General features: G+C 35.2%; 1 protein-coding gene across 9 annotated transcripts in view; it reads right to left on the bottom strand.

The window, feature by feature from the left end:
- LOC134841325 (transient receptor potential cation channel subfamily M member 1-like) overlaps nucleotides 1-13,500 on the bottom strand; it is a 106,892-nt gene that overhangs the window by 46,919 nt on the left and 46,473 nt on the right. For 3 of the 9 annotated variants that reach the window (XM_063857231.1, XM_063857233.1, XM_063857232.1), the window contains exon 1: nucleotides 2,404-2,516. The exons of the other annotated variants lie outside the window; for them this stretch is intronic. In XM_063857231.1, coding sequence (XP_063713301.1) covers nucleotides 2,404-2,501 — 98 coding nt within the window. In that variant the 5' untranslated portion in view covers nucleotides 2,502-2,516. Of the gene's footprint in view, nucleotides 1-2,403; nucleotides 2,517-13,500 lie in introns of those variants that run through there. 9 annotated transcript variants of the gene reach the window in all.

The following is a 13,500-nucleotide window of genomic DNA, read 5'->3' as shown; positions in this document are numbered from 1 at the left end:
GAAAATGTTTTCTTAACGTTTGATATTTTAATTACTATAACCGTAAATTTATTCAGCACTGTAATTTCATTCGCAGCTTTAATAGAAAAACGAAGAAAAAAGTTTGATGAAAAAAATCAATTTTAGTCAATTAAAAAGCAACAGAAAACAAAAAATTTTGGTTTTGCAATATTTGCCCCAAGTCGTCCAAGTATGTCGTCAATTAGGTCCAGGACTGACTTTGGAGGAGCTTCTATAATTAATTGACGGCATCCTTTGACAGTTTGGGCAAATTTTGCGGCAAAAGACGAAAACACCAAATATTTTTTGTTCAAAAAAAACTATTGATTTCGTATAACTTTTTTCTGAGTACATTTTTTAAGATACCCTACATAATATGAAAGTTTTACTTTGTAAAATATGGTTGTGTATAAGCACACTGAAAAAAAAACCGGCTATCATAAAAAAGATGAATCTCAGCGCTGTTTGGGCAACTATTGTTCATAACTACCGACATTTTTTTCCTAAAAAGCCTTTAAAACTCTGATTGGCCAGTGTTTTTAATCTAGCTTGTCACAACTCTTTGGTCTACTTTTTATCTGTGTTGGTTTAAAACAAGAAAGTCAGCTTTTATATGCATTATAAATACTGCGCGGGCTAATTTCTGTTTTCTAGAATTAGTTATCCTTTAAGTATCCTAGTTGTCTGCTTAATTTGCTCTCGGTAGTTTTATTATTTTTCTGAATATGAAGTTTTAGCAATTTTTTTCAGATTTTTGAATAATTATTTCTGATTGGCTGATGTTAGTTTTCCATCATTCGATCTCTCCATCATAAGGGATTGAAATATAGACTGAATTTTACGCCAAAAATTTGAAAGAAAAAAATTTTGTTCTAGAAACCGCACCATAGCCTTTCCTTCTTGGTTTCGAGTTCTACCCGCAAAACTACCCTGAGCATTCTTGCCAAAATTTTGCTTAGTTTTATAATCAGCTTGTTTGGTACTGTTGTTCCGACTTTCGTAACGAAAGTAACGGAATATTTGTGCTCGGGTGGGTTTTTTTTTCTTTAGACAAATTTCAACTAGCCATTTTTGACGGAATTTTGTTATATCAATCAAAAACTATTGTTGTCCTGAGCTTAAATTTGAAAAGAGATTTCACCTGTGATCATTTTTTGTAAAGTTTTGGGGGTTGAAAGATTGCCATTTTGGCCAATTTTTGACAATTAACGCGCGGAGATTTAATCCATCTTAGAAATCGTTCCAAATTGATTAAAATAAGCTTATTTGCCAATATTGATTTGTTACAAGGAGCGAAATCTTTCTTTCTTAGTTTTTTATGGCGTGTGGGGTGATTATTTTCATTAAAAAATTTCAAATTTAAAAGAAAAATTTCATTTTTTTATTACATTTAATTTGTTAATGATATTTATGTTATTGTTTTTCCATGAACTTTAAAAGGCGATCGGAACATTCAGGGCTTCGCCCTGATACGAGCAGTCTTGTTTGTTTTAATATCGTTTTTATGAAAACCCTTTTAAACCATCTATTCTAGACCATCAGTTGAAATTGAGCTTCGGTATTTTTGTTTTAATGTCGTTATTATGAAAACCGTTTTAGTTTTAGACCATCTAAAAAAATCAATGTCCTAAGGCTTAAAGTCAAAAAGCAATTCACCACTAATTAACTGTTCTTGAAATATGGGGGATTGAGTTTAGGACTATTTGGACACATTTAATCAAATCGAGATAATTAACGCACAAAATAAATCATCCAATTAAAGAGTAAGCAACAAAATAAATCCATTTCAATTACGGCCCTAATTATATTTTGAATTACGGCCCTGATTATATACATCATCACATGCCAAACGCAGCGTAATTTGAAAACGCGAGTTGGGATATGAAGAACGAAACACAAATGTTATTAAAAAAAAACATTTTTTTGCAAACTTTTGGAGCTATGATATTGTTTCAAGTTTCTAAAACATTTTGAAGCTCAGATATTACTTCAAAAGTTTTCTCCTTGCATTTTTGCATAACTTGGTTTTAAAGAAACAGGGGCAAACCTTTATTTTAAGTTTTTAAATTAGCGCTACTAGTTAACACATTTGCTGAGCCAGCGGTATAAGTTTTGGTGGTGGAAAAGTGTCGTTAAAAATTGTCCGAATACATTTCAACGTAAGACTGGGTTTTGAAGTTTCGGTATTACTGCGTTAGCACTTATGGTATTACTTTTGTCTTGAAAGACGGCGTCAAAAATGATTTATGATGAAGTTTGCTATAAAAAAGCATGGTGGATATTGAAAATTTTCTCGAATGAAAAATAATATTCACAGGTCTTCGAAGAAAAAATTGTCCACTGTACCACTGAATTGGGATAAAAGAAGTCAGTAGGAATTGATGAAAAGTGAGCATAGCATGCCTTAGTGATTGTAGATACTGTGCTTCGTATTTCCCAATAAATCCATCTTCGATTGAATCTACCTCGGCGGAATCTGGGCTTTCTGGGATAGATGTCATTTGTGGAAATCGTCTACTTCCAAAAGAATCTTCCATCTTCAAATCAAAACTATTTTTTCTTATTTTTATGCTGTCATAAACTAAACTGAGTTTTCGGTATTCAAATGGATTGCATTATTTGAAATAGTGGTTATTGATTAATTATAATGGATTTAAGTATTCTCAAATAAAAAGTAGTGAACAAGTTTTACAGATTTTTGAATCAATTTGTATAATTTGATATTTGGAATCTAAAATGAATTTGCTATTACACTGTTAAAGCGTAATAAATTAGTATGAATGAAATAGTATGCAACATGTATTTTCAAGTGCATCAAGTGTGGTGTGCGTTTATATTGCTCGAAATACAATCTCCAAAGCCTTATGTAGAAAAATTTCATGTCTACGTTTGCATTTGACTATTAAAAAAAAAAACAAAGCTTTTAGTTTTAAAAACAAAACAGTGATCGGTTGGCCTAAAAATGAGCCATCAGCCAAATAAGCGAGGCGAAAACAATTTATCGCTGAGAGATAGGCTGATTTGAAAATATTTTGTGAAAAACGTACAAAAATCATTTGTTTCAACAAAATAACGTGGATAATTGTGCTCGTTTTAGCTGATCCATCCAATAATAAACGTTTGATGTAAAAGTAGCATGAACTGAATATTCACGTGTTTTGGGCAATTGTACAAAAATTATTTCTTGATTCGAGACTTTTGACCATAAAAACTTTAAAAACACTAGTAATATTCCGCACAGTCCAAAAAATGTCCAGAAAAAATGAAAAATTTTGTCATTTTGATGCGGAAAAAAAACCAAGGGCATTTCGGAAAAGTATGCACATGCAAGAAAAACTCAAATTTTCCAACTATTCTTGTAGATTGTGTCCAACATCCCAACCATAATTGTTCCGATTGAACATAGCCTTGACAAAGTGAGAAAGTGTAAAAAACGGTGCCACGACAATTCAAACAAATTATTTATAGCAAACTTCAAAATGAGAAGTTTCAGCAAAAATACGTGAGAAAAGGGAGAGGAATGAAGAGTGAATTCAAACAGTCCATTTCAATCAGACAATTTATGTTGAATAAGTTAAAATTAGAGAAATGATTAAAAAAGAGCGTGACTTTTGGGACAAGTGAACAAAATTTTAAACACTTGTGATATCACTGCGCAGGTGCTTATTGTTCCGACTTTCGTAACGAAAGTAATGGAATATTTGTGCTCGGGGTGCGTTTTTTTTCTTCTGACAAATTTCGACTATTTAGCTAGTCATTTTTGACAAAATTTGTTTTAAAGCATTCGAAAGGTATTTAAGTCCTGAGCTTTAATTTGAAAAGATATTTCACCTGTGATCATTTTTCCTAAAGTTATGGGGGTTTGAATTTGCAATTTTAGCCAGTTTGGAATATATTTCGCGCTATTAACGCGTAAGCAGAGATTTAATCCGTCTTAGAAATCGTTCCAAATTGGTTGAAAGAAGTTTTTTTGACATAATTGATGTGTTACAAAGAGCGAAATCTATCCATTTAAAACTTTGTTTGGCATGCGGGGGGAGGGTGTTTTTACAAAAAAAACTCACATTTGAACGAAATATATATAGTTTTTTTTATATATAAAATTTTTTCTTGTTATTACTGCTCCAGGGACCTTAAAAAGCAGTCTGAACTGTTGCGAAATGTTCATTTTAATTAATCAATTGACCTTGCCATTAATAAAATACCTACTACTTATGCTTCATATCGACCGTCGGTCGATCATTTACTGTTTAATGCTGTGGTTAGAATAGACATCTTAATTCTTTCTTACTCATTTTATTCTTTTAATTCATTAGTTAATGTACATACTTGTACATATTCAGGCTTAACATTAGAATACTTAATTATGGCGCAGTCAAACGTATCGAACCTGCGGGGAATTCCTGCATTCTGGCAGAACCACACTATGGAAGCACCACATTCCTGGACCCACTGAAGCGACCAATTTCAATTGGCCATCATAGCAAAGGAGAATCTAGACATCGACAATCTAAGCGGACCAGAGGTACCAGAAATTCAGATTCCAATCCTCGAACAGTCCACAAGAAGTGAGTCGGAAAGGTAACGAGCCAGTCGGGAGGCCAGAAATAGAACCACTATGAAGTCCTACGAAGCCGCCGGAGAGAAAAGAATATCCGACGAAAGAAAGAAACTCGGAGGATTGAGACGTGCAAAAGCTGACAAAAAGCTTAGATCAATCCTATTTTTAGCCATCGGAAATGAAGGGAAAAAGGGATTCTCTCAAAAAAACGTAGAGTAGAAACTCTATCTATCTCTTTTAAATAATTTTGGGATCTTTTGGACCTTGCATTTGATAAACCTCCAAACGTCCAAACGTCACATTTAAAAGATACAAACTCTTAAATCGAAAACAAAGAGATAGGGAAACTTTCGAACATTTCTGGGGAGCATTGACGAATCTAGCTAGCACGTGCAACTGCAGAGAATCTGATGAAGCAGAGTGGATAAGAGACGTATTTATCTGCAATATGAAGATCCGCGAGACCCAACAGAAACTACTATCGTCAAGCATCAGCCCATCTGAAGCTTTGAGCCAGGCCCTAATAAATGAAAAAGTTTGCTTCAACCACCAGAAGTTAACGAATATGGCGAAAACGACCAACAGGCCAAGCTTCAAATTATTCAACGGGAAATAATTATGTCAAAAAGAAATCAAGCTTAAATATCGAAAGAAGCAACTCATGCATGAAATATGGAAATCCTTTTAGTAGGGGACATCTAAATGTGGGTCCGGCCAGAGATATAATTTAAAAAAAGTTGTAACTATAAGGGTCAATTAGCAAAATTATGAGAGTCAAAGAACAAAAGACCATCTGTAAATATTGGAAATGACTCTGTCAATACCGAAAACTGTAAATACGCCCCATCGGAAGATTCCTGGAGCAAAAACCAAGAAACTATTGAAGTCATTAACGCCTGGAATGAAAACGGTCAAGTCACCATGACGACTATTCAGTATTGAGCGTGCGGACAATTTACGACCAAAACGGATTGGAAACGAAAAAACTATTGAATATAGGACTCGGGTGGGAAATGATTGTAAATATGAATATACCTGTAGATTCGGCCAGACCAGTGAGTTTTTTAAAATAGAACGTATTACATGAATTGAAACTACGTTATCCTAACTTGAAGATACAACCTGTAGGTAAACGTACGAAACAGTTGTACTGCTGTTCCACGATATGCGAAGAGAATCTTTTTTTTTTCATTACAGGAAGACATGAAAGAAATATCCTGGGCAACAGCAATCTTGAAAGGAAACAGGAGAAGGGTCAAGTGCCGATCTGTACAGTCAGCGACCCATCGGGGAATAGTGAGTCAAACTACTTAGAATTTTTGACAAAGAACTTTTTGCGAATTTTAAAACCCTGTTTAGTAGAATCGGAAAGATACCAAACGATCGTAAAATTACACATTTCCGTTCCCCTTTTTAACCGGTCCAAGCAAACGGCAGAAGGGTGCCGTTACATTTGTTATCGGGATTAAAGGAGGAACTAAAAAAGATGGAAAAAGAAGGCCACTTTGAAAAAATGGTGAAATGCGACAAAGATTGCTTCATAAGTCCAATAATTATAACTAGAAAGAACGATGGCTCAAATGAACTCGCACTAGATTCGAAACTACTGAACAATCAGATTTTAAAAATAAATACTAGATGCCCAATATCCACGAACTGATTGATAATGTAGACTTACAATTGTCAAAGAAGACCTACGGGCAGGTCTGGTTCAGTAATCTCAATCTAAAGAACGCGTATAGTCAACTTCAGTTATGCGCGAGGACAAGTAACCAATTCAATTTTAGTATTGTAGGGAGAGATACTACTGGGAAATTTTTAACTGGATTTTATGGACTGGGCGATATGACTAACGCGTCTTAAAGAGTTATGGACTCACTTTTAAAAAGAATTCCTTGTACAAATTGTTACATAGATGACATAATAAATGCACATAGCACCTCTAAGGGCACTATTGAAGAACACAAAGCAACCGTACAAAGAATTCTGGCAACTAAAGTCAAAAATAATTTTGCAGTGAAAAGGGGGAATTGCGCATTTTCACAGAAAAAGGTAGAATGGCTCGAGATCAAAATTACAGAAGCGGGGGTAAGACCATTGGTCGGAAAAACCGATGCTATAAAAAACCTCCGAATCCCGAACAAAAATATTTCCGAACTTCGTTCATTCTTCGGTTCGATTAAACATTATATTAATTTCGCTCCGAATCTGTCTCTCTTTAGCTCCCCACTACGACCTCTACATAACAAAAAATTAGTGTACCAATGGGCTAGCAGTCATTCCACTGCATTTGAAAAATTAAAATCCGAAATTGTAAATATTACCGAGAATAGTCATTTCGACGTCAAAGAAAAATCAAGACTAAAAACAAATGCTTCACACAACGGCCTAGGGACAAAACTTGAACAGTTCCAAGGGAGAGAGTGGAAAACGATAGCGTTTGCCTCGAGATTTTTAAACAGCCACGAAATAAAAAGTTCAACCCACGAACTTTAATTGCTAGGCGTAATTTGGGCATGCGAGCACTTCAGAAATTATTTATATGGCTCTGATCTCGAATTTTTTACAGAACACAAGGCTCTTTTTACTCCGGTTAAAGATATAGGTTTTATCGATCTTCTTTCTGGGTTGCCCTCTGGCAGAGCCTTACCGCCTTCTCACTACGATGAAGAATTTGTCGTGGCATCTATTGACAAAATGGTAATGTTTTAACGAATTGATCAATTTTTACCCTTAAAAATAGAGTAAACATAGACGACCGTCGGTTGTTGTAGTTTCAATTGTAAATACTTATCTCCCGTCGGGAACGGTTAATTCAAGCGATGTTATTGGTCGAAATCTTACCGACAGTCCTATAGCTTCATTTAATCTTAGAGTTATTGCTGCTATTATTTCTTGTATTGCCAAGTCGATAAAGATTTGTAACTATTCGCACGTCAGGTCGGAAAATTGTACACCAAACTGTCTCCCGTTCAATAATTCAAATTTCAATTACAAAACCAATTCATTTTCGGATAAAGCAGCATTACATTTCAAAATTCTTAACGAATTTTTTTTTCCAAAAAGACTGAATACCACGGGTACGTCAACTCCAAAATTTTCAGATCCTCTAGTAATTGTCCCAGAGGAACACAGTATTGCCTTAAAAATTAAAGATGATCTACTTAATAACGATCACTTGACCTTATTGAAACGTTACAAAGCAAACTTATCTTTGCCTTCTTCTCCAATTATACTGGAAAATCATTGCTCCAAGAAGTTACTTCAAATGATGACCAAGGACGACAAACTCTTATGGAACCTAATCACGACATTGAAGACAGGACGCCTACTTGGAAGGCACGGATCGTACATGAAAAACTACGAGAAGGACTTGCACACTAAAGACTAACTGCTCTTCATGGAATCTTCTTAGAAAACAAAATAGTGGTGCCAGCTGCGGCCCGAGGCGCATTCAGTCCGATGTTGCATGAGTCCCATCCACGCCAGTTTGGCATGAAGATCCTGGCCGAATATATCTGGTGGCCGCATATTTGCAGGGAAATCTATTACTACGGCAAATCTTGCAAACAATGTTCAAAAACCGGTAAAACCTTAAGGTTTTGTGGGGATCGGATCCTGTGAGCAAACTAGCGGACTCAGTTAATTATTTTCTGAACGATTACTCCATCTTCACGGCTTTCCAAGAAAAATCAGGGTCGACCATGCGTCATGCTTTTTATCAAACGATTTTAAAACTTTTGCGAAAAATGTAAAAAGGGAATATTTAATTTACAGTAGGTGGTCATAGATCAAATGGACTTGTTGAAAGACTTGTATATACTGTACAACCCAAACTTCTCGCCATGTCATACGAATTGACCAAGTTGACTTTAAATCTTTCAATCCGATATTACTTCAGATATTACTTCAAAAGTTTTCTCCTTGCATTTTTGCATAACTTGGTTTTAAAGAAACAAGGGCAAACCTTTATTTTAAGTTTTTAAATTAGCGCTACTAGTTAACACATTTGCTGAGCCAGCGGTATAAGTTTTGGTGGTGGAAAAGTGTCGTTAAAAATTGTCCGAATACATTTCAACGTAAGACTGGGTTTTGAAGTTTCGGTATTACTGCGTTAGCACTTATGGTATTACTTTTGTCTTGAAAGACGGCGTCAAAAATGATTTATGATGAAGTTTGCTATAAAAAAGCATGGTGGATATTGAAAATTTTCTCGAATGAAAAATAATATTCACAGGTCTTCGAAGAAAAAATTGTCCACTGTACCACTGAATTGGGATAAAAGAAGTCAGTAGGAATTGATGAAAAGTGAGCATAGCATGCCTTAGTGATTGTAGATACTGTGCTTCGTATTTCCCAATAAATCCATCTTCGATTGAATCTACCTCAGCGGAATCTGGGCTTTCTGGGATAGATGTCATTTGTGGAAATCGTCTACTTCCAAAAGAATCTTCCATCTTCAAATCAAAACTATTTTTACTTATTTTTATGCTGTCATAAACTAAACTGAGTTTTCGGTATTCAAATGGATTGCATTATTTGAAATAGTGGTTATTGATTAATTATAATGGATTTAAGTATTCTCAAATAAAAAGTAGTGAACAAGTTTTACAGATTTTTGAATCAATTTGTATAATTTGATATTTGGAATCTAAAATGAATTTGCTATTACACTGTTAAAGCGTAATAAATTAGTATGAATGAAATAGTATGCAACATGTATTTTCAAGTGCATCAAGTGTGGTGTGCGTTTATATTGCTCGAAATACACTCTCCAAAGCCTTATGTAGAAAAATTTCATGTCTACGTTTGCATTTGACTATTTAAAAAAAAAACAAAGCTTTTAGTTTTAAAAACAAAACAGTGATCGGTTGGCCTAAAAATGAGCCATCAGCCAAATAAGCGAGGCGAAAACAATTTATCGCTGAGAGATAGGCTGATTTGAAAATATTTTGTGAAAAACGTACAAAAATCATTTGTTTCAACAAAATAACGTGGATAATTGTGCTCGTTTTAGCTGATCCATCCAATAATAAACGTTTGATGTAAAAGTAGCATGAACTGAATATTCACGTGTTTTGGGCAATTGTACAAAAATTATTTCTTGATTCGAGACTTTTGACCATAAAAACTTTAAAAACACTAGTAATATTCCGCACAGTCCAAAAAATGTCCAGAAAAAATGAAAAATTTTGTCATTTTGATGCGGAAAAAAAACCAAGGGCATTTCGGAAAAGTATGCACATGCAAGAAAAACTCAAATTTTCCAACTATTCTTGTAGATTGTGTCCAACATCCCAACCATAATTGTTCCGATTAAACATAGCCTTGACAAAGTGAGAAAGTGTAAAAAACGGTGCCACGACAATTCAAACAAATTATTTATAGCAAACTTCAAAATGAGAAGTTTCAGCAAAAATACGTGAGAAAAGGGAGAGGAATGAAGAGTGAATTCAAACAGTCCATTTCAATCAGACAATTTATGTTGAATAAGTTAAAATTAGAGAAATGATTAAAAAAGAGCGTGACTTTTGGGACAAGTGAACAAAATTTTAAACACTTGTGATATCACTGCGCAGGTGCTTATTGTTCCGACTTTCGTAACGAAAGTAATGGAATATTTGTGCTCGGGGTGCGTTTTTTTTCTTCTGACAAATTTCGACTATTTAGCTAGTCATTTTTGACAAAATTTGTTTTAAAGCATTCGAAAGGTATTTAAGTCCTGAGCTTTAATTTGAAAAGATATTTCACCTGTGATCATTTTTCCTAAAGTTATGGGGGTTTGAATTTGCAATTTTAGCCAGTTTGGAATATATTTCGCGCTATTAACGCGTAAGCAGAGATTTAATCCGTCTTAGAAATCGTTCCAAATTGGTTGAAAGAAGTTTTTTTGACATAATTGATGTGTTACAAAGAGCGAAATCTATCCATTTAAAACTTTGTTTGGCATGCGGGGGGAGGGTGTTTTTACAAAAAAAACTCACATTTGAACGAAATATATATAGTTTTTTTTATATATAAAATTTTTTCTTGTTATTACTGCTCCAGGGACCTTAAAAAGCAGTCTGAACTGTTGCGAAATGTTCATTTTAATTAATCAATTGACCTTGCCATTAATAAAATACCTACTACTTATGCTTCATATCGACCATCGGTCGATCATTTACTGTTTAATGCTGTGGTTAGAATAGACATCTTAATTCTTTCTTACTCATTTTATTCTTTTAATTCATTAGTTGATGTACATACTTGTACATATTCAGGCTTAACATTAGAATACTTAATTATGGCGCAGTCAAACGTATCGAACCTGCGGGGAATTCCTGCATTCTGGCAGAACCACACTATGGAAGCACCACATTCCTGGACCCACTGAAGCGACCAATTTCAATTGGCCATCATAGCAAAGGAGAATCTAGACATCGACAATCTAAGCGGACCAGAGGTACCAGAAATTCAGATTCCAATCCTCGAACAGTCCACAAGAAGTGAGTCGGAAAGGTAACGAGCCAGTCGGGAGGCCAGAAATAGAACCACTATGAAGTCCTACGAAGCCGCCGGAGAGAAAAGAATATCCGACGAAAGAAAGAAACTCGGAGGATTGAGACGTGCAAAAGCTGACAAAAAGCTTAGATCAATCCTATTTTTAGCCATCGGAAATGAAGGGAAAAAGGGATTCTCTCAAAAAAACGTAGAGTAGAAACTCTATCTATCTCTTTTAAATAATTTTGGGATCTTTTGGACCTTGCATTTGATAAACCTCCAAACGTCCAAACGTCACATTTAAAAGATACAAACTCTTAAATCGAAAACAAAGAGATAGGGAAACTTTCGAACATTTCTGGGGAGCATTGACGAATCTAGCTAGCACGTGCAACTGCAGAGAATCTGATGAAGCAGAGTGGATAAGAGACGTATTTATCTGCAATATGAAGATCCGCGAGACCCAACAGAAACTACTATCGTCAAGCATCAGCCCATCTGAAGCTTTGAGCCAGGCCCTAATAAATGAAAAAGTTTGCTTCAACCACCAGAAGTTAACGAATATGGCGAAAACGACCAACAGGCCAAGCTTCAAATTATTCAACGGGAAATAATTATGTCAAAAAGAAATCAAGCTTAAATATCGAAAGAAGCAACTCATGCATGAAATATGGAAATCCTTTTAGTAGGGGACATCTAAATGTGGGTCCGGCCAGAGATATAATTTAAAAAAAGTTGTAACTATAAGGGTCAATTAGCAAAATTATGAGAGTCAAAGAACAAAAGACCATCTGTAAATATTGGAAATGACTCTGTCAATACCGAAAACTGTAAATACGCCCCGTCTGAAGATTCCTGGAGCAAAAACCAAGAAACTATTGAAGTCATTAACGCCTGGAATGAAAACGGTCAAGTCACCATGACGACTATTCAGTATTGAGCGTGCGGACAATTTACGACCAAAACGGATTGGAAACGAAAAAACTATTGAATATAGGACTCGGGTGGGAAATGATTGTAAATATGAATATACCTGTAGATTCGGCCAGACCAGTGAGTTTTTTAAAATAGAACGTATTACATGAATTGAAACTACGTTATCCTAACTTGAAGATACAACCTGTAGGTAAACGTACGAAACAGTTGTACTGCTGTTCCACGATATGCGAAGAGAATCTTTTTTTTTTTCATTACAGGAAGACATGAAAGAAATATCCTGGGCAACAGCAATCTTGAAAGGAAACAGGAGAAGGGTCAAGTGCCGATCTGTACAATCAGCGACCCATCGGGGAATAGTGAGTCAAACTACTTAGAATTTTTGACAAAGAACTTTTTGCGAATTTTAAAACCCTGTTTAGTAGAATCGGAAAGATACCAAACGATCGTAAAATTACACATTTCCGTTCCCCTTTTTAACCGGTCCAAGCAAACGGCAGAAGGGTGCCGTTACATTTGTTATCGGGATTAAAGGAGGAACTAAAAAAGATGGAAAAAGAAGGCCACTTTGAAAAAATGGTGAAATGCGACAAAGATTGCTTCATAAGTCCAATAATTATAACTAGAAAGAACGATGGCTCAAATGAACTCGCACTAGATTCGAAACTACTGAACAATCAGATTTTAAAAATAAATACTAGATGCCCAATATCCACGAACTGATTGATAATGTAGACTTACAATTGTCAAAGAAGACCTACGGGCAGGTCTGGTTCAGTAATCTCGATCTAAAGAACGCGTATAGTCAACTTCAGTTATGCGCGAGGACAAGTAACCAATTCAATTTTAGTATTGTAGGGAGAGATACTACTGGGAAATTTTTAACTGGATTTTATGGACTGGGCGATATGACTAACGGGTCTTAAAGAGTTATGGACTCATTTTTAAAAAGAATTCCTTGTACAAATTGTTACATAGATGACATAATAAATGCGCATAGCACCTCTAAGGGCACTATTGAAGAACACAAAGCAACCGTACAAAGAATTCTGGCAACTAAAGTCAAAAATAATTTTGCAGTGAAAAGGGGGAATTGCGCATTTTCACAGAAAAAGGTAGAATGGCTCGAGATCAAAATTACAGAAGCGGGGGTAAGACCATTGGTCGGAAAAACCGATGCTATAAAAAACCTCCGAATCCCGAACAAAAATATTTCCGAACTTCGTTCATTCTTCGGTTCGATTAAACATTATATTAATTTCGCTCCGAATCTGTCTCTCTTTAGCTCCCCACTACGACCTCTACATAACAAAAAATTAGTGTACCAATGGGCTAGCAGTCATTCCACTGCATTTGAAAAATTAAAATCCGAAATTGTAAATATTACCGAGAATAGTCATTTCGACGTCAAAGAAAAATCAAGACTAAAAACAAATGCTTCACACAACGGCCTAGGGACAAAACTTGAACAGTTCCAAGGGAGAGAGTGGAAAACGATAGCGTTTGCCTCGAGATTTTTA

Source organism: Symsagittifera roscoffensis, chromosome 3, assembly GCF_963678635.1.
Source record: "Symsagittifera roscoffensis chromosome 3, txSymRosc1.1, whole genome shotgun sequence".
Lineage (NCBI taxonomy): Eukaryota > Metazoa > Xenacoelomorpha > Acoela > Convolutidae > Symsagittifera > Symsagittifera roscoffensis.
Note: the sequence above shows the minus strand (reverse complement) of the source record. Positions and strands in the feature narration are given on the sequence as shown.